General features: G+C 45.8%; 1 protein-coding gene across 1 annotated transcript; it reads right to left on the bottom strand.

Moving 5' to 3' along the window:
- Positions 1 to 5,514: 5,514 nt before the first annotated feature.
- On the bottom strand, positions 5,515 to 16,281 carry SLC16A8 (solute carrier family 16 member 8). Its single transcript, XM_083574238.1, has 5 exons — positions 15,767 to 16,281; positions 11,904 to 12,178; positions 9,865 to 10,008; positions 8,252 to 9,121; positions 5,515 to 6,444 (listed from the first exon to the last, which is right to left on the bottom strand). The coding sequence occupies exons 2-5, from the start codon at positions 12,130 to 12,132 to the stop codon at positions 6,059 to 6,061; spliced, it is 1,629 nt and encodes a 542-aa protein (XP_083430364.1). The 5' UTR covers positions 12,133 to 12,178; positions 15,767 to 16,281; the 3' UTR covers positions 5,515 to 6,058.
- Between the last annotated feature and the right edge of the window lie 5,042 nt (positions 16,282 to 21,323).

Below are 21,323 nucleotides of genomic sequence, written 5' to 3'. Positions count from 1 at the left end.
CCGGGTTTTCAACATTCAAGAACCGAAACGTACGACAACGGAGGCGTTCGGAACCTAGGTTCCACTGTATAGGACTGTCCCTTGGCTTAAATTTCAGATCATCCCCTTCCAAATCAGGTATTCACCTAAGGATTGCTGTGCAACGCTTTGCTTAGTGAACATGCTTTAAAGTTACATATATATTCTTTCAAAGGGAACCAATTCTTAGCAGTTCATAAATGCTATGCAAGTAAGAAAGAAGCTGCCCTAATGTCTTGCCATGTTGAATATGCAGCTGGCAGCAAAACTACATGTAAGGAATGAATTGAAATGGCATGTAAGGAGCTTAGCAGAGAGTCTCGAAATCTCATTTCTTAGGAAACCCAACACGGGTGCTGTATATGGTGAGCACCCATACATTTTCTGCACAAGGATCTGATACTGTTTGGCATCTTGAGAATCTGAACATTTTCAAGCATGTTTGCAGAGAAAATCCTGAGAGAGTATGTGTGTGTGAAGCAAGAGAGGTTGGGAAACGAGACGATGGCTCTAGTAAGCAAAGGCTGTGGCTGTAGAGTTCCACACTGCCTGCACCTCTCTAAGATTTTGGATAGAACTGCTGAGACTTCTGGCCATAACATTGGTCTTTGTGTCTAGCTGTAAACTCTACAGAATATGTATGTGCATGATGAACATGCCCACAGAGGCTAATCTGTCCTCAAGCTCATATCTCATCGCTGGCACTGTAATATCTGCAGCATTCTCTTGGCACCAGGAAGCGGAGACTGGGAGAAACCAAACATAAAGATTTGTTCGTGGAGACACTAATGACTAACAAGCTTTTGAAAGTGTCTTACCTGCTTGGATTTATTTTCATTTCTGCGTGATTCTTCAGAGGTGTTTTGCCCTGAAATTGCCCACTAAAATACATTACATTTCCCCCCCAGTTCTTAACTGGGCTTTTGATGAATGTGGTGGTGTGCTTCGTCCTGCTCAGAAGGCGGTCAAATCTGATCACAAAACTTGTTCTGGCCACTCAGTCAACACATCCAAGAACCTTCAGCTTGTGCGGGTCCTCAGCTCCTCTCAGGGATGTCTGCAAGAGCGGTAGATTGGCTACATCCTGTCAGTGTTAGTTGTCGCAGAGGGAAAGGTCTGGGCTTCTTCAAGACACAACCTACATGTCTGGCTATGTACAAAAGTAACCAAGCAGGAACCATGACAATTGCTGAATGGACATCCCCAATGTCTTGCTTGAATGTAAGGGAGCATCCTTTTGACCCTTGCAGTTGTTGTGGTGAAAAGCCCACCACATGGGCACAACATTGCTGCTGCTCTTGCTGCTCTTAGAAGCTCTTAAACAGGGGTAGGCAAACCAAGGCCCAGGGGCCAGATCCAGCCCAATCGCCTTCTAAATCCGGCCCGCGGACGGTCTGGCAATCAGCGTGTTTCTACATGAATAGAATGTGTCCTTTTATTTAAAATGCATCTCTAGGTTGTGTGTGGGGCCTGCCTGGTGTTTTCACATGAGTAGAATGTGTGCTTTTATTTAAAATGCATCTCTGGGTTATTTGTGGGGCACAGGAATTCGTTTATTTTTATTTATTTTTCAAAATAGAGTCCGGCCTCCCACAAGGTCTGAGGTACAGTGGACCGGCCCCCTGCTGAAAACGTTTGCTGTCCCCTGCTCTTAAAGGAAAAAGAAACCTTGTAAAGGCACCATGTGATGAAAGCTTCAGTCACCTAGGCTACCATGTGCTATTCAGTTATTGCAGGAATAATTTGATCTGCTGCACTTCATGGCTTGTTAAAAACAAGCTCGTCGCTCTCTTCCAAGCTTCAAAACACTTTTTGTGGTGGGGGGGGGGGAGGGAGACTTCATTATGATATTTTTTCTGAGTGCCAACATGGCCCAGTGGCACACTCTTCCTCACACTGAGTCTGCTGACCATTGCATTTAGTGTCTGATCCTTCAGTGATGTAACAGTTCCTCTAAGGTGCTGCCCTGGGGCACCTGAGGTCAGGATGCTGAGGCAACCGGAAGGAAGGGATTTGGCAGAGGGTGTCTCTGGGAGACCTGGGAGTAAAGCAGATTAAATGTGATTTAGGCATGCCCAAGGAGGTAGCTTTCCTCCAGAAATCCAGGTCTTTAATGACCTCAGCAGCCCTTAACCTAATTTGCTTGCTGCTCAAGTGCATGGTTTCATTTCAGCCTCTTGGCTGCTGTTTGCTGGTCACTGCTAACATTGGTTCCTTTATGTAAGGGGGGCAGGCGTGGAATTACAGCTTGTGCAACATTGCTGGGAGTGGATTATCGCTCAAGACGTGGGGGTGTCTTCCTTGAGACCGCAGATACTTCTGTTAAGGAATTACCTGTGTGGGATGATTACCACAGAGTAACAAACATGCTTTAAATTCAGATGCTAATGTAACAGTCATGTCCCAGTAGCACTCTGAAGGACAAATGTTCCCACTAAATGTAAGAAGGGAAAATAAAAATAAAAATAAAAATGCAACCCTCATAATCTGAGTTAACCGTGACAAGACGGTTTAGGGGCTGCCAGCTAGTTTTGTTCTGGGTCCCCTTTCTAATTTTCTTTCTTCTCTTCACCCTGATTGTTTTCAGCCATTTTAGGAAGGGGATACTGGTACAAAATGCTTCAAAAATATCAAGCAGACTTCTGTGGCACCTGCCATTCCAGTTTCGTTTTGCACACATTTTAAGGATAATCTAAGAAACTGAGAGGCAAGCAAGGACTCCACGCAAGACTGCTCTGAAGCTATTGGGTCAATAATATTTACAAGATAGCAAATTACCCATGGTCAGTCCACATAATTAAGCAACAGTTCTAACAAAAACTGTTCGTACAAAACTTCCTCAGAAGTTATACGTTACTGCCTGTATCGAAGTATCATCCGGACTGGTTTGTGCAGAGGTCATAAGACACTGCCAGCATTCTGCTGTTATCTTGTACTTTCTGGTGCAATTTCCCATCCCTTTTCTTATCTGCCTTTTTGTGGTTAAAAAAATGACAGAGTAGTTGCACTCAAGGGTGTCGGAAGGCAACCAAATCTTGAGGAAATAAATAGCCCATCTGGAAATGCTGCCACGTTAAAATAATATTTACATTGGGGGTTGTGGTTTGCAGTCTGCTGCTTTTTGTGCTCTCAATTTGGCTGAAGAGATCCTGTTGCCAGGAGCTGCAAAATTGCAAGTGATGTCCTTTCAGGAGGGCACAGCTGTAATGCAAGGGGTATAGCATAGTTATGAATCCCACTCAGTGCCCAGTATGCTTATCAAAGCCAAAGCACCGTATTTTTCGCTCCATAAGATGCACCTGACGCACCTAGTTTTTAGAGGAGGAAAACGATAAAAAAATATTCTGAATGAAACAGTGGATGTATGATTTTTGTGGTTTATGCTGTGACCACAGACATGATATGTGATTTGATGGTGAGTTTGGGGTAGCCCAATGCAAAAATCCTAAAAATCCATGTGGATCCGTGCTTTGTAACCACGTTTTTGCACCATTGCGGCCCCACGAAACAGTGGATGCGTGATTTTTTTGGTGCAGGCGGTAGCCATGGACATGCTATGTGATCTGATGGTGAATTTGGGGTGACCCAATGCAAAAATCCTGAGGATCCATGTGCTTTTACCTCCCCCTTCCCAGGCAGCCTCCTTTATCACTAGAGTCCCTTATCTTCCTCCCGGCCGCTGGCCAATCAGCTGCTCAGTGGCTTTGTTTCAACACCCCCTTCCCCTTTTCTAAAAAAAAAAAAAAGCATGATCTGCTTTTTGCCCCTGGGCAATTTGGCTCCAGGGCCCACGCATTCACTCCATAAGATGCACAGACATTTCCCCTTACTTATTAGGAGGGAAAAGTGTGTCTTATGGAGCGAAAAATACGGTAACTTTAGCTACATAAAGGACTGGCTGAATTTCCAGGATTGTCTGGAAATGCGTTGGAATCAGGCAGGTTTAGGATGTTGTGGTAGCTGCTGCAGCAGCAGCAGAGATTGTGCCACATTATGCTGTTGTTTAGAAATGCACTGGGCTGCCAAGACTGAAGGACTTGTCTGTGACTGAATCTTTGGTGCAGTATAAGAATTAATTCAGGCAATTGTTTTTTATTGGATCTATGGTGTGTGTGTGTGTGTGTGTGTGTGTGTGTGTGTGTGTGTGTGTGCATGTGTGCACACAAGCTTTCAATTTCCAAAGGGTAATTCTTCCAGTAGAATGGAAGGCAAAGCAAATTCTGAACTGGCATACAAAACAGCACAAATATAGGGCATTACTCATGGGTGCTTAGTATTTCTACCTCTGGCTATAGAAACACTACAAGCAGCACTGCTGGGTAAAGAACAAAGGATAGATTTATGTATTAAAGGCAGACTCAGAAGATGCATCCACTTTTTCTTAACCCTGCCCAGACTCCTGTGACCATCTCATACCATGCAATGAAAGGAAAGGAAGGGAAAGGAAAGGCTTTTTTGTTTATAGATGATGGATGCTGCTTATAGTTTGGCCTCTTTCCAGCCACAAACCTTTCCCACCAAAGGAGGACAGTTGCACAGTGGGGCAGAGGCTTTGAAGTTAAAAGTAACTAGAGCTACCCTGGCCTGCAGCAATCCCTGGCCAATGGACTAGGCTGGCAATACTGCAAAAAAGAATAACAAGGTTTCTTTCCCTTTAGGAGCTTTGAAAGAGCGCAACAACCAACAGGTACAGTTTTTCCTGCTGTAGCAACACTGAAGAACTTTTACCTGCCGTAGAACACTTCAAAGGGACAGAAGCCCTGTTGTGGATAGAACACTAAGGGTGCATTTTTTTGCCAAAAAAAATAAAAATAGAAGGCATTTTCCTCTCATTAGGGCTATATTAGAGTGCTAATGGCATGACTTACCTTTGCATTGAACATTTGAACATTTGTTTGCATTGAACATTTACTTGGCATGCCTGAAAGCGTAATCATTGTACCGTCTTCCATCCCTGTTTTACACCAGAGGGGAAAACCCTCTCTTGTTACACAGTCTGGTCTATATAACAACCACTTTACGTCCACCTAGGACTGATGGAAGTTTCTTTTTCCAACAGAAATGTGGCCAATAGTTGGCATCTCCTTAGCTACATACCTTCTCTCTCGTTGAAGATTTGGCACAGAGCCAGTCTTTCAAAATGGATATATGACTTTCCGATCTATATGGTACTCCTCTCCCCATTCTACATACGGAAACTGTTAAAGGCTCTGCATGCAGAAGGTCGCAAGCTGACATCTCTAGGTAGAACTGGGAGAGACCTTGGTCTGAAACCCTGGAGAGCGGCTGCCAGTCAGTGCAGACAATACTGACTGCAGTGGACCCAAGAGTTTGACTCAGCATAAGGCAGCTTGCTATGTTCCTAATATGCTCTATACCTTTGACAAAACTGGGAAAACCATGTCCAAGGGTAAGGATTACAATGTGATGGCCTCCTTTGCTGAGCTCTGGATTAGTAGAGGTAGCTTAGAAAAAGGTATCAAAGATAGACTGATCATTAAAATCTCCTAATTTAAGTGTTTGCCAGTACATGGGGGACAACCCCCCGCTGTGTTGAACAGCATTACACAATTCTGCAAGCCATTCACGGAAGCCCTATGGCTTGTATTCCTTCAAATTTCTGTTCGCAGTACAGTGGAACCTCGGTTTTCGAACTTCATCCATTCTGGAAAACCACTCGACTTCCAAAACATTTGAAAACCAAAGCATGCATTTCCAGAAGCAATTACATCCGGAAAACTCAATGCGGAAACCACATGGCATGTTCGGCTTCCGAAAAGCATTCAAAAATGGAAGCATTTACTTCCAGGTTTTCAGCATTCGAAAGCTGAAACGTTCGACTTCTGAGACGCTCAAAAACCAAGGTACCACTGTACCATTGTGCCTTTACACATATAAACATCACTATTCTTGAGACTCTGTCTATCTCATCCCAGCATCCAGAAACATCAGTTTTCCATATACACTCCTCCTTAGGTTGGACCAGACCCCATACAATAGCAACATTGTCTCTTGTTCATCAAAGCTGAGCTCCACATAGCTAAAAACTGTCTCTTTCCACTGTCTGGTCAGCATCGCAGCCCCCCGGGACCAAAGCTACACCCTCCCCTTCTGGCCTGCCGGCTCCATCCACGTTCCTGTTCTCTGCAATGTGGTTCACTGCATCACCCCCTGCATTGTTAATGTTGCGGGAGAGGTGGTGATTGTCTCCAGGGTGGTCCTCTGCTTCCGGGACATCTGATTCTGCTTCCTCTGTTTCACTGCCACCTCCGCCTGCAGGAGGGTTCTCTGGCTGAGAGTTCTTCTTTTCCTTCCTGCTCAGGCAGCAGTAAGAAGCCACAGCCAGGAACAGAGACGACAACACAACCTCCGAGCCAGCCAGGTAGAAGATAACCTCGTATTTCTTGAGCGCATCCACCAATCGCCCTGGGATTTTAAAAAAAAGACAAAGAGAGAAAGCATAGCATACCTGTATTATAGCAACCTCCCACAATTTCATGTTGATGCCGTATTAAAGCACTTCCTCAGAAACTGGAAGCTGTGCTGCTTGAAAGCTCACAAAATGTAGACATCAAGGCAGAAAATGGTACCCACAGTCAGTATATTTCCCCCTCTCCTTAGTTCCATGCATTCCCCTGCCTGGTCACTGAAGCAGCAGAGATGGTAGGATACAACTATGGAAGGAAGAGGATGAGCAAGTTCTTTCTTTAAGGCAGGGGTAGCTGACTTGTGGCTTCCCAGTGGCACACGATGATGGAAGCTGCCATCCAACAACATCTTGAGGGTCACATGTTATCCACCCCAGCTTGGGTTGGAGGTGAATCTGGGCTGGCCTGTACGCACACAGCTCACAAGCCTCACTTCTAAGTCTTACTCCCCCAAGTTTCTAGTGCTTAACTCTGTTCTCATTGCTGCTTCAGGGTTCAGTTAATGGTGATGTTAGGTAGCCCATAGGGCTAGCAGGTAGAGGGACCGTGTGCTTGTGGAAGAAAAGCAACAAAGGGAGAGTGATGCTGAGGATTGCAAAGGTAGAGATCAGGCTCCTTGGGCTACCCTGGAACAACACACTTGGCAATAAATATGCTTTGACACCACGTAGTATATTAAAGGAACCAATGGGGACTTCATAGTACAGTGGTACCTCGGGTTAAGTACTTAATTTGTTCCAGAGGTCTGTTTTTAACCTGAAACTGTTCTTAACCTGAAGCACCACTTTAGCTAATGGGGCCGCTGCACCGCCAGAGCACGATTTCTGTTCTCATCCTGAAGCAAAGTTCTTAACCTGAAGCACTATTTCTGCGTTAGTGGAGTCTGTAACCTGAAGCGTATGTAACCTGAAGTCTATGTAACCTGAGGTACCCCTGTACTTTCAGGCATATGTGTGTAAGAGGTGGAGGGGAGTCAGAATGAAAAAGGGTTTAGAGAAAAATAAGATGGCTGTGTCACTTACTCCCAGCACTGTCAGTCATCCCTTTTTAAGCCAGCCAAGAAACACACAGAAACTGGGAAGGCAGGCAGACAGGAAAGTGTGCTTTCCGTAGTAAGCTGTCTGTTCTTCTCCAGAGAGCCCATGTGCATAGGTGAAATGTCAAGTGGGATCTACCTGCAAACTGGAGATGTCCTATCCTGTGAAATAAACCAGTATTCTGGCATGATAGGAAGCCACCATGTTAGGTCAGGTTGGCTGGAGAGAGAACATAATCCCTAAGGTATTTGCAAGCTATTTCAGCAGGAATATTGGCATTTCCAGGAGAAACACATGGTTAAGGTGTTGCGGCACCTTCATGTGGCCAAATCTCCTAAGAAGCCACACACCTCTGACCTGACAGGCAGTGTGATGGTTACAGGGTCAGTCTAAGATCAGGGAAACCTGAGTTCAAATCTCTACTCAGCTGTGAAGTCCACTTGGTGGTCTTGGGCCAGCCCTTCTTTCAGCCTAACCTACCTTAAAGGATTGTTGTGCAAATAAAATGGGAGATGATCAGGCATGAACTCCCTAGAAGAAGAAGTGAGAGCTAAAAATTTAATAAAAACTAAACCCCCAAACCCTGGCTCCTAACCACAGAGACTCATCCGTGGGATGGGATAGCTTTCTGCAAATGTTCAAATGCACCCTGCTCTTTATTATTACTTTTATGAAGTTTTTGTCTTGGGGTTGGGCTCTTTCATGGAAGCCCCGCATGCAATTAAGCTCTGCAGAAATGAGTGCAGGTAACAGGTGCCCAAGACTTACCTGCAGAGGGAGGTCCAATGAGCACAGCAAAGGCCTCAATGAGTAGCACAAGCCCGATGGCGCTGGAGAACTTCTGTGACCCAATGATGGCCATGAGCACTTCAAACTGCAGGGCCCCCACCATCCCGTAGGAGATGCCAAAGAAAATGCAGAAAATGACAAGGGCCGTGTAATCGGTGGCCCTGGCGCTGAAGATATCTGTCAGGCCATTGAAGAGCATAGCGAAGCTGAACAAGTAGGTCACATGGGGCCGCACCCGCTTCAGCCCAGCAAGTATCCCGCAGGATGGGCGGGCAAAGATGTCTATGAAACCAATGATGGACAGGAGAAAAGCGGCTTCTTTGTCTGGCACTCCTGAGTCTTTGGCATAGTTGACTAGCAATATGGTGGGCACAAAGAGACCTAAGACCATGATGAACTTGGCAATGGCGTAAATGACAAAACCCCGGTTTTTAAAGATAGAAAAATCCAACAGCTTCTTCCCTTTCTTGGGCTTCTTCTTCTTCTTGGCTTTATTTGACTTCTTGGCGCTGTCCATGGTGCTGACAGCCTCTTCGGCCCTTCCTCCCATGGGCAGCATTTCTTTGGCTTCATATTTGTCCTGGGCTTCCTCTCCTTTCTTCTTCCTGTTCAGCTCCAGGGGTCTCATGACTGCTCCGCAGGTGCAGCAGTTAAGCAGGAGTCCCCCCATGATGAGGAATCCCCCTCGCCAGCCAAACTTCTCCAGCAAGACTTGGCCCAGTGGAGAGAGGGCTGAAAGGAAGACGGGACTCCCGGCCGCAGCAAGCCCATTGGCAAGAGGTCTGCGCTTGTCAAAGTAGGAACCTAACATGATCAGAGAAGGCTGAAAGTTCAGAGCCATGCCTAAACCTGTGGGGTATAAAGGGATTTGTGAGTAACAGGTGGGAAAAGAGGATTGTGGCTTTAAGAGATGTACAGTGGTACCTCGGGTTACAGGCGCTTCAGGTTATGTGATTTTGGGTTGCACACTGCGCCGAACCCAGAAGCACTGGAACAGGTTATTTCCGGGTTTCGGCGCTCGCGCATGCACATAAGCACTAAATTGTGTTTTGCGCATGTGCAGAAGCACCGGATCGCGACCTGAACATGCACAGACAGTTGCAAACGGTGTGGGTTGCGAAAGGTGTGGGTTGCAAACGTGCTTCCAGCATGGATCACATTTGCAACGCAAGGTTCCACTGTATAGGTTTCAAGATCCTGGTATATCAGCTTTACTGAGGTCCCCATTGCGCAGCCAATTCCTGAATACAGAATTCATCCATGCAATTTATAACACTTCCGAGTTATTTCAGACTATTATTTGAAGTTCTATGTCATGAAGACAGTACCTCTTGATTGGGCTCCACTCAATCACAGAATTTACAAAGCAAACACAGAAGCCTAGCTGATATCACCAATAATGCTCACACGTACCCCAAAGGAGCCCAAAAGGTGAATTTAGCATCGTGTGTGTGAAAATGCTGCAAGCATTGTGTTCTTTCCTCCCTTTTGCACTTTCACACCACTCTGACAAGTTCTCATGCCATCTCTCACTTCCAGATGCATTCCCATGTGGCACTGCTTTCCACCCAGCCCCCTTGCCCAACGCTAACCTGTCAGCACACCAGCCGTCAGGTACAGCTCAATAATGTTGGTGGTGAAGGAGGCTAGAATCATCCCAGAGGAAGCCAGGAGCCCCCCAACAAGCATCACAGGCCGGCACCCAAACTGGTTCACCAAAATGCTGCTCACAGGCCCTGCAGAGAATCAAAGAAACAAGAAAGGGAGGAAAGGCCTGGGTTAAATAAAAAGGGGAAGAAAAAGTGAAGCAATGTGTGATTTCCTGTCACCATGCGATTGGTTGCATTATTATGAATAGAAGAAACGTCTGCCATCCTTAAGAACAAGGGTGGAGGAACTTTTTTTTTTCTGTTGAAGGTGATATTCCCTTGTGAGTGATCTGTTGTGAGCCACATGCCAGCGCTGGGCAGGGGCAGATCAAATGCTGGTGGAGTTTTCAGCACTACAAGATTATCTAGCTCGCTCTCTAGGCCACTACATAGGGACACGGGTGGCACTGTGGTCTAAACCACTGAGCCTCTTGGCTTGCCAATCAGAAGGTTGGTGGGGTGAGCTCCTGTTGCTCGGTCCCAGCTCCTGCCAACCTAGCAGTTCAAAAGCACACCAGCACAAGTAGATAAATAGGTACCACTGTGGTGGGAAGTTAATGGCGTTTCCGTGCGCTCTGGTTTCCGTCACAGTGTCCTGTTGCACCAGAAGCAGTTTAGTCATGCTGGCTACATGACCCGGAAAGCTGTCTGTGGACAAACGCCGGCTCCCTCGGCCTGAAAGTGAGATGAGCGCCGCACCCCATAGTTGCCTTTGACTGGACTTAACTGTCCAAGGGTCCTTTACTTTTTTTGCCTTTACCTAGGCCACCACAGCTCTCTCCCTGCTTTCTCCTCTCTTTCCATCTCTCCATCCATTTCAGCTTTCTCCCTCAGTCCATCCTCTACAAACACAGCTCCAAAGTGATTGCTTTGCAGGGAGATTGCCCCAACCATCTCAGCTCCTTCCACTTCCATTTCTCCTCCCTCTGGGGTCTCCCCCTGCCAACACACACACACAATGTGTGCTGAAAGACTCCTGGGCTCATCATGTGGCTGCTGCATCTCCTTCTCCTCTCTACATACAGTATACTGAAGAGAAAGTGATTCCCAGAGGGGTGGTTCAGGAGAGCAAGAGTGGGCACACAACATCCACAGGGCCATATGCCATAGGTCCTGTGGTGCCAATCAGGGTGGGCAGAATCTGACAGAGGAGGAGGAGGAGGAAGAAAAAGCAGAAGATGGTCCCAATGATGGAGGTGGGGGAAGCCTGAGTAGCAAGTTGGGAGAGGTCTTAGCTCTGTGATTGCTGGACGTCATATAAGGGGGTAGAGAACCATGTGGGCCAGTAAGGTTTTCTTGATAGTTGGAGAGACTGGCATCCAGTCAGTGGCGCAGCTGAACTAGAGGTAGAAGGGAATGGGTCAGACTGACTCAAGTTTTGTTGTCGAGGGTGCACTGTCATCTGCACCAGCACAAACAGACCCAGCCCACTCCCCAAAGTGCACTGCCGCAAGCTCAGTCTTCTCGCTTGTGAGAAGAACTGCATGAATGTCTGGAAGATGCTCTCTGGCACTGCTATACTTCATAGGCAAACAGGACAGTAGCCTCACACCTCAGACGTCTGACTGCTGGCTATTTGTCTACAAGCCTTTCGTTCTCTGCCCCAGCCATTGGCATTGCAATGTGCAAAGCAATGTCAAAGAATGCTTGCCAGCATTCAACCACTGCAACACAAGAAAGTTTACTCAATTAGTTATTTGCTCTCCCGCCCCCCCAGATCTGGGGGCCAGAAATGCTGTAGACTGCAGGGGTCTGGGGCACCAGGGCAGCTGAAGTTATAGGAATCCAGGAGGGGAGCTGGGTGAAAGCTCACTCTGCTCAGAATAGCGGCAGACTGTCGGTGGGAATGAAGGAAGGTGGTTAAGGAGGCCACTCACAATAAACCAGTGAAATCCTTGGCTAGATCTTTGCTTTCATGGCTGTGTACATTTATAAGCACAGACAAGGAAGTGTTTCACGGGACAGAGTCATGTGATCCTTACCTGTTCCATACAACATAGCCAGCATGATAGATGAGATCCAAGCTGTGTCACTATAGCCCACATGGAAGTCATGCATCAGCTCCTTGAAATATATGCTCACTGCCTTTGGAAAGGCATAGGAAAAGCCAGTGATGACAAAGCAACCAAGCAGTACTATCCAGCCCCAGCCACCATCTGGAGGCTTTGCTCTTTCTGGCAGGTGGCCGTCCTCAGCATGGCCCTTCCCCATTGGTCAACCAGGGGCAGGAACCCGAAAGCGAGCGAGATGAGTGGTGCTGCAGGAACAGAAGAGAACAGAGGATGCAGATACAGACATGCAGCTCCCATTGTCTCCCTTCAGCCCTGTTTCTGTTCATGTGCTTCCCCTCCCTCTTTAAATCTGAAGTAGGGCAATAACTATGTCCGAAGGCAAACTCATGCAAGAGACTAACAGTGCTGCTCAACAAGGCAATAGCTGCAGTAAATAAATACTGCAGCATCAAAATGCAGTGTAAAGCAATAGGAACTAAAGACGATTAATTAAGAGTAAAATGCAACTGAAACACAATTTAAAATTCAGTTCAGATGTAAGAGGCCCAGTTTGTGAAACAAGTTGCTTGAAATGCCTGGGTGAGTAAAACGATACTTCCCCTGAAAATCCCCTGAAAATCTCTGAAAATCCATAAAGTTGGCACCAGCTGAACCTCTCTGAGAAGGCTATACCATAATTGGGATACCACTCTTCCTGTTTCTTACCCACTTGGCTTCATTTGCAGGATCACTCAGAACAGGGCCTCTGAAGCAGATCTTAATATTCAGTCAGTATATAAGGGGAAAGTCACTCTTTCAGGGAATCTGGTCTCAACCAAAAACCAATGAATTGTTGTACAACATAACATACAATTTTTTGAGGGAGCTAGGTATGTTTAGCCTGGGGGGAAAGGCAACTGAGAGGAGATATGATAGCCATCTTCAAATATTTCAAGCCTGTTTTCTCCTGCTCTGGAGGGTAGGACTTGATCCAGTGGATTCAATTAACAAGAAAGGAAATTCCGACTAAACATCAGAAGGAACTTTCTGACGGTAAGAGCTGTTCAACAGTGGAATGGATTTCCTCAAAAGGTGGTGGACTTTCCTTCATTAGAAGCTTTTAAGCAGAAGTTAGATGGCCATCTATGATTCTATAATACTTTCATGGAAACAGCAAGAAGCAAAGAACTGGCATTTCTGGCACAGCTACTTCCTCTGGACAGTCAGGAGACATAGCAATGTATCTCCAACTTGGAGCCAGAATATCTAGGCTCTGACACTTTCTCTTTTCCCCTTGAGTTTCAGGCTTGTTTATTCCCCTCTGGTCCTTGGATTTCCTCTCCCACTCTTTGTCTAGCTTTAAATGTTAAAGTACCACGATCTGTGGTGTGATTAAAAACCATTAATACCATCTTTTGCTGAAGGCTCTGCATGCTGCTGTAATACAGAAAACAATGGCCCCTTCTTCTGAAAGACCTTAAACGCAGACAAATAGGCCAAAAGTTGTGACCAAGAGCACAAATTAAGCAATTATTGTGTGAGTGCATGCCAGACAGATTATTTGCCTGTGTGCAATTGCTATGGTTGAGTACAAAAGTGTGGGTGTAAACAGGGGGTTGGAAGGGGGCAGTGGAGGTGTCTCAAAGCCTTAAGCTGGTCAAGAATGTCTATGTAAGTTTGCTACCCCCTCCGCAAATTTTCCAGTGCAACAACACATGACCTTTGTGATACTGAGCATGCTGGCAATGGGGAGGTTATTACAGCATTAGCATCAGGAGGCCATGCTGCCAGATCCTGTGGTGCTTCAGTGGCTGTGGCAACACCAACAGTGTCTCGCAGTACCGTAACTACCGTGGTACCTTATCTGTACCCAAGAGGAAGATGTGTGCAGCTTATGCCCATTGCAGGGAAACTCCAGGTACTTCCCAGGCACTGGGCTGCACCAGCACCTGTGGGATCAGCACTGGGCAAGTGCTCTTAGGCTGCGTTATCTCTGGGGTTGTAAGAAGGCATATTTCCCACTTCACTCTCTATTTATCGCACGCAGCTGTGCTTCCATTCTGTTGCAGTTCATCTTCCACATATCACGACGTTATTCAGCTCACTGTCCACTATGGTGAAATTACGTAACTCACCTAATTTATGTAATTAGTTACATATTTTTTGTAATTACATTAGCATTGCATTATTCCACCCCATTCGTTTCAGTGCAAAGGAAACAGAATGCAAATGGAGGGACGGGGAAACCTAACATCTGCAGACTGAAAGCACCAGCAGCAGCCAATGCTGATCATATTCCTGGGATTTATTTCTATTCTGGACATGGGACAAATAGTAAGTAAGCATGGGCAATTTCTGCTCTCGTTTCCATTTTTCGCTAGTAATCTCTGGCATCCCTAGTTGTCTCTGGAGGAGAGCCAACACAGCAATACTGATAGAAGCGGCTGCACTGGGACTGGTTTCTGCACTAGATGTCAATGTAATGCTCAGGGCCAGTCCTACCATGAGGCAGAATGAGGCAGCCACCTCAGATGGCAAATATTGATGAGCAGGGAAGACCTGTGCGTGCCTTGTGGCATGCCCTACACCCTCTAAGCTACAGGTGCCATCCTGTCTTTTGCTTCAGGCAGCCAAATGTATTGGGCCAGCCTGGAGGACACTTGTGCATTTTTGGTGACATGCAAATGATTCAGCAGGGTGGATCCTTTTGCAATGATGTTTTGTAGACCGTATTCATGGCAGTTAATACATTATAGTTGCCACACACAGAATTTTCAGTGGCACAATAAAAAAGCACTTGCGCTGCAAAGTTTTCTGCTCCACACAAATAACTCACTGTATTATGAGCCATCATTTAAAATGGCCTTTGCATGGGATCTATTACATGAAAACCAAGGGTGGGGAAATTCTGGCCCTCCAGATGTTCCTGGACTCCAACTCCCATCATCCATCGCCACTGACATGCTGGCTGGGGCTGATGGGAGTTGGAGCCCAACAACATCTGGAGGGCCAAAGGTTCCCCAGATCTGATATAAACCTGCCTTGGGAGCTTGTTTGCCCCCCTTTCTCTCAGTTTTGCTAGCCTTCATGGATACAGAGACAGGCTTCCACTTTACTTGTAAATTGCCTCAGTCTGAAGGCTCCAGGAATATAAAAATAAGCAACACCTAACACCTGGGCAGCAGACTAAACTGGCACAAAAACCACCAGGTAACAGTCTTCCCCGTTTTGTATTTCTACTTAAATTATGGTAATTATTTCCACATATGCATATATACATATAGATCAGCACATGCCATTTTTCATGCAGATTGGTGTCCTCTTTCGTCATCTTCTTCTTCTTGTTGTTGACGTGTCTCCTCTTTTTTGGCCACTCTGTCTTAGCCAGAGGCCTACATGTACATATCTATACAGAGCATGTACACGCACACAGAGTCTGGCAGAAAAATAATCAGACTCCAGGGGAGAAGAGATTTCCCTTCAGGTCCAGTAATCAATATGGCTCATATGCACTCTTTTTAAAACAAGCCAAGACAACATAACCCAGGACACAAGGTTCCGCAAAATAAGGGACTCAACACAAACTCCAAATTTTGTTGCAAGACCCGTGAGGCCAGTTCCTGGGATCACCAAACCTAAAACAGCAGAGACTCTCCACCTGAATGCACAAGCAGCACAAAGGAAAGCATCCAGGGCAAATTAGCTTAGTCTTTAAGAGCATCCCTTGCTCAATATGTTATGACACCATGAGTTGAAACCAGTTGGGCATCCTTCTTGGTTCACTAATTCCCAACACATATAACAATGCTAACACCTGACGTACAAAATAGCATGCTCCATATTAAAATACAGACCTTGGGTGGGCTGTGCCTTCCCTTTCACTTTTTGACTTCCAAGGAGATGGATCCAAGGAGCGCTTCCTGGTGCCTAGGGCTAGTTTGAAGAAGGAGGGGACAACCTTTCAGAACTCACTCCATGACAGACATCCAATGAGAAGCCCTTGAAGAAGCCTTCTGATTTCTTGCATCCTTCTTTCCTAGCCAGCAGAAACCTCAGCTCTCAAAGATCCTGAAAGCCTGGTGTGGATGGGGTCTTCTTGTGGTGATCAATAGCTGCTTCCAGGACCAACTCCAGAGTCCCCTTGGCTCTGCAAAGCCTGCAGCTCAAGCACCAAAGTGTTTACCGCATGGATGTGGGTCAGCAGCTGCTTATGTTTTAAAGTCGCTAAAGAATCATAGGTTGCTGATCTAGCAGAAAGAAACCACTTCTCCACTTTTAAGAGGCTTTCCCAGCCAATGGGAAGGAGCAGAGCCGGCATGCCTGGGCCACAATCCCCCTGTAATCCAGCTTCTCCAAAGTGAGAGGTAGCTGGGAGAGGGCAAGAGTCTTTAAGCTTCCTCCCTCTCTGCTCTTGAGGTTTTCCTGCAGGGTTTGAGGAGGGGAGGGCATTGGTTCTGGCTCCCGAGACCAGGCCATAATAAAGTTGCAGGAATGATGCTGGCAGGATGCCATCCTAGGGCATGACACTGACAAGACACAATCTCAGAGCAGGGAACATGCAGAGGTCAAGATGAACATCCCAGGGAGCCTCATGCTTCTACATTGTCCTATGAGAAGCAGTCGTGTTCAGGGTCAGATTCACCATAGCAGTAACATCTAGACAACTGTCCCATGCATTCCCTAACCATGCCAATGGTAAGTAAAGCAACAGCTCCATCTGCAGACAATTTAAACAACAACTTCACGTTGCATTTCAGTGCACCTTACAGATGCTTAATTAAGTGTTTTTCTGGATGACCCGTTTATTGAACATTCATCCTGATTTCATTTACGAAAAGCTTATGCCATAGTTGCGGAGCACTTGTGCGTCAGTGGCATTCATCTCCCATTGGAACTGATTTGCCTGTAAGGCGTTTACACACCTTCCTGCAAGTCATTTGTACATCCCATACTTTTCAATGCATTTCCAAACCACAAAAAGTCAATAGTGGTTTTTTTTTTTTTTAATGAATTTTAATCAGTTTGGATTAGAATGGATTAAAACCCATTTGGATGAAGTCACAATTAATGAACTGTCAATAACTCCTGTGAGAAAAACTGATGAATAGTTCCTTACTGCATGTTTCAGATTCATAAGATCATGGGGGAGGGGGGCAAAATAAGCTTCCTTTCATGGTGTGTGTATGAGAGAGAAAACATCAAGATCAAAAGAAGGTATCTATATTATATGAATATTCAGAAATGGACAGGTATAGTCAGAAAGTCCATGTTTACTATGATGGCTACATTAAAATTCCATGGTGTTTGACTCTCTAAAAATCTACCTATCGCAAATTACGGGCACTTTATAGGCAAAAATCAGTGTCTTTTGAAAATGGTCACTGTTCTTTTCCCATCTCCACAGCAAGCCCCATGGTGCTATAGTATTGTAGTATCTTCGAGTGAGAGCCCTCTCTGAAAATACTAGTTGTGTGCATTCATTACAGTTTCCCCATTTTGTGCAAGTTTTTCTTTCTGGTGTATTACAAGAAGTAGTTGAGATGTCTTCATATTTAAGTATTTGATGCTGCAATCTGCTCAGAAGTAAGTCCCACCAGCTTCAAAATATGTTGTGCATGGAATGCGACTGTTAACCTGTTGCGGGAGGGTTGTTGTTGTTGTTTTACAAGATCAAGGGGTGGAAAAATGGCAGCCCTGAAAAGCGCACCATGGGAGGGTAGAGAGATTCTGTTGGCACAATATTTCTGAGGGCAAAAGCAGTGGGGGTGAGGTTAGGCCACCGTAGGGAAAAAAAAACCCAAGCTGGCACTCATGTCACCAATGAGCCCAGGTAGGTTTTAAGAGCTACCCTCACAAGTCCCAGAAGTGAAAGGCCTTGGTTTCTAATCCTCGTAAGCTTCTTAACTTCTTTCCCTTCCTCACCCGCTTCCCTATCTATACATTCCTGTCAGGGGGGGAAAGGAGTAAGAGCACAGGTAGGGAAGGGAGCATGTAGGGGCTTTCAGAGCTCACAGACGGGGTTTAATTTCTATTAATAAGGCTAATCGGCTAAAGGAGCCACAGCAGGTCTCTCCCTGCTCCCCCTTCCACTCCCGGCCGCGAGGGCTCAGGCAACAATGGGGGGCTTGTGCAGAGGCCCACGTGAGGCCTTGAGATGCAGGCATCTATGAGGGAAAGAAAACAAGCTCCCTTCTCACTCACTCCTCTTTACAGCAGAGAGCCCAGGCCCGGCCACCACCACCGGGGAGATTTTCATTAAACCAGGTTTAAAAGGTGACTGACAGGCGCTACAGCTGGCGCCACTGAAGGAGAAACCAAACTCCACACAAGTGGGGGGAGGCGGGGTAGGTTTGTGTGGCAAGAGAGAGGGTGTGGCGTGTGCCAACCCAACATAGTCTCTGTTTACTGTAGGGAAAAGGTAAGCGTCACATCTAATAGTGGCCGGTTCACCAGCTCCAGCTGTTCCAAGAAAAGGACAGCCTTGCTGCTCTGGCACATGGCGCATAACCTTCCCAATGGATTACTGCAATGCATTCTTTGTGGGGCTGCCCTTGTAGATGGTTCAGACCCTGCAGCTATGGTCAGCTCCTTACGGATCATACAGCATCAGTCCTGAGAGAATTACACGAGCTGCCAATTTACTACCAAGCCAAATTCAAGGAACTCTGGAGTCCTCTCCCATTATTATTATTATTATTATTATTATTATTATTATTATTATTATTCCACCCATGAAAAATATAGCTTGGATACTTTAAAAGCAGATTAGCCAAATTCATGAAGGCTAAGGGTATCAATGGATGACTGCCTTCAGTGCTGCCTGCAAGGGCTGGCAATCCAAACTGGTTCCTCACCTGGCAATCAGCCAGTTGGACGCTCAACCCTGGTGTGAAAAAATCAGCCAAAAATCAAGCCTGCCTGCTGAAGCCTAGTTCCTGAAGTTATGCTTGTTGACTTGCTAACTGGATAGATCAGTTGGTTAGAGCGTGGTGCTGATAAACAAAAGAGGTTTAAAGAGGCAATCAAGGCAAATCTAAAATAATGTAGTATAAACACCGACAATTGGGAAACACTGGCCTGCGGGCGCTCCAGTTGGAGAACAGCCTTTACCAAAGGTGTCATGGGCTCTGAAGATGCTTGAACTCAGGACGAAGGGGAGAAACGTGCTAAGAGGAAGGCACGCTTGGCAAATCCACACCATGATCAACTCCCACCTGGAAACCTATGTTACCACTGTGTGGATCCAGAATTGGCCTCCACAGTCACTTACGGACTCACTGCTAAAACAGTGTTCATGGAAGACAATCTCACTCGGCTAGGAGTGATGGCCAAAGAAGGAGGAGGAGGTGCTGATATCTCCAAGGTTGCAGGTTTTCCTGCATTGCAGGGGTTGCACTAGCCAGCCATGTGCACCATGCACTTTCCTCTGGGGAGGAGTTACCATTTGTTGTTCCACCCCAAGTAGCAAAATATCCTGGGCTGGCCTTGTGGACATTCCTTAGCAAAACACCAGCTACAGGAACTGAGAGGGAAATGGGAAAGGACTGCTAGATTCTGCTGCCACCTGGTGGTGGTTAGACTGAACAACCAAAGGCATGTCAAAGGCACCAGGCTGCTTGTTCAGGTAACATAGGAAACTGCTTTATACTGAGTCTTACCATTGGTCTATCTAGCTCAGCATTGTCCACCTCCACAACGTGCTTTGCTTATTTAGCAGATTGGGAAGAAAGAGAAATCTAGTATCTCTTTCTGCAAGAATATGTTATCATTTCAACATGCAGACATCAGAAACATTATTTCCGTGTGATCCAGTTTTTCATGTTGGTGACATTTTGTCCTGAGATCAGTTTCATCTCTGCCACCATCTGGTGAGCTTTTCCCCTCAGGCCTTCCATGGCAACAGAGTCTCTCTGCTGGACCTTGAAGCTGCCCTGTGAGGGAAGGGGGTGGTACCTGCACCAGGTAAAAGCAGAAGGGAGCTGTATAAGTCCAAGGAAATGGAGCGCACAAAGGAATATATTGCTGTGAGCTTCAGCTGGTTTTTGTTCAAGGTAAACCTGCTGGGCAGGTCTGACGGGCTCATCCCTTTGTTATGTAAACAACGGGAAATCAATATTGCTGGAACATCTCACTGCTCAGAGAAGTGAGGTGCCACATAACAATATCCAGGCATATTTCTTGTTTATTTTGACAAGACAGAATTTGATCTTATTATTACAAAATACAAAAAAATAATAATTAAAATGTATTTTACATGTTAAGAGAGTCATCAGGGCAGCATGTTTGAATAAGGTGGTTTGCTGTCCTAGAAAAGCTGATTTGTATCAGAAGATAGATTCTGAAGGAACAGGCAATGAAATGCATAATACAGTCCCAAGGTCGCAGCTGCACCACACATTTAAAGGACATGGCTTTCCTCAATGAATTCTGGGAACTGTGGTTTGTTAAGAGTGGCGGGAATTGTAGCTCTTTGAGGGGGTAAACTACAGTTCCCAGGATTCTTTGGAGGGAAAGCAGTGTGATTTAAATGTATGGTGTGAACGTGACCCCAAACCCAGCAACAATGCAAACAATTGCTTTCCGCAGAACCTTTGTATATTTTCCTCTTGTGATAAAAGCAATAAACACATGACAACATGAGTTGTTTAGCTTTTTTTAGTTTTGCCCAAAGTTGTTGAGCAAGGCTGCAAAAAAAGGAAGTTTTTGAGCTATTTTTAAGGAAAATTGTCCAAAACGACATTGGACAATTGGACATAGGTTGCCATATGTCTGGATTTTCCCAGACATTTTTAGCGGTTTCCGCCCGGACGCTGCTTCTGACTACAATATTCTGGCTATGTCCGGGAAATTCCAGGCATATGGCAACCCTAGCAAAAATGCAAAAGTCCAGCTCAGAGGCTCCAGGGTCACTTCCAGAGATTATTTGTTTACTGCTCATTCATCCTGATTTATTCATACAGTCTTTGGGGAGGTTAGAAGACATCTACTGTTTATTGAGCATCCATTCTGATTTGTTTGCAGGGAGGTTACATGGCTTTGCATAAAGAGATTGTGTTTCTACTTTTTCCAATAATTCCCTCATCACTTTCCTTACTGCAAAAAGTCTGGGGATTTTTAGAAGTGGGTTTGATGCACTGCGCAGGATCAACAAATCCACTTTAATTCAGTAACCTGTATATGTCATATTGTGACTGAATCTCATCCGCAAAATACCAACAGTCTGGCAGTAGCCTTGGTGGATTTCTTGGTGTCTTAATTTATCTGTTAGAATGGTTCAAACACTGAGAATCTTCTGTGTGACATGCCCTGAATGTTTTGAACACTGCATTTTACAAGGAGAGACATGTGCCTAGGGGATGGGCCAATCAACCAATTTCACTTTCTCTCAGTTTCTCATCTTAAGTTCAGTTC

This window comes from Podarcis filfolensis (assembly GCF_964270895.1).
Source record: "Podarcis filfolensis genome assembly, chromosome: 10".
Lineage (NCBI taxonomy): Eukaryota > Metazoa > Chordata > Lepidosauria > Squamata > Lacertidae > Podarcis > Podarcis filfolensis.
Note: the sequence above shows the minus strand (reverse complement) of the source record. Positions and strands in the feature narration are given on the sequence as shown.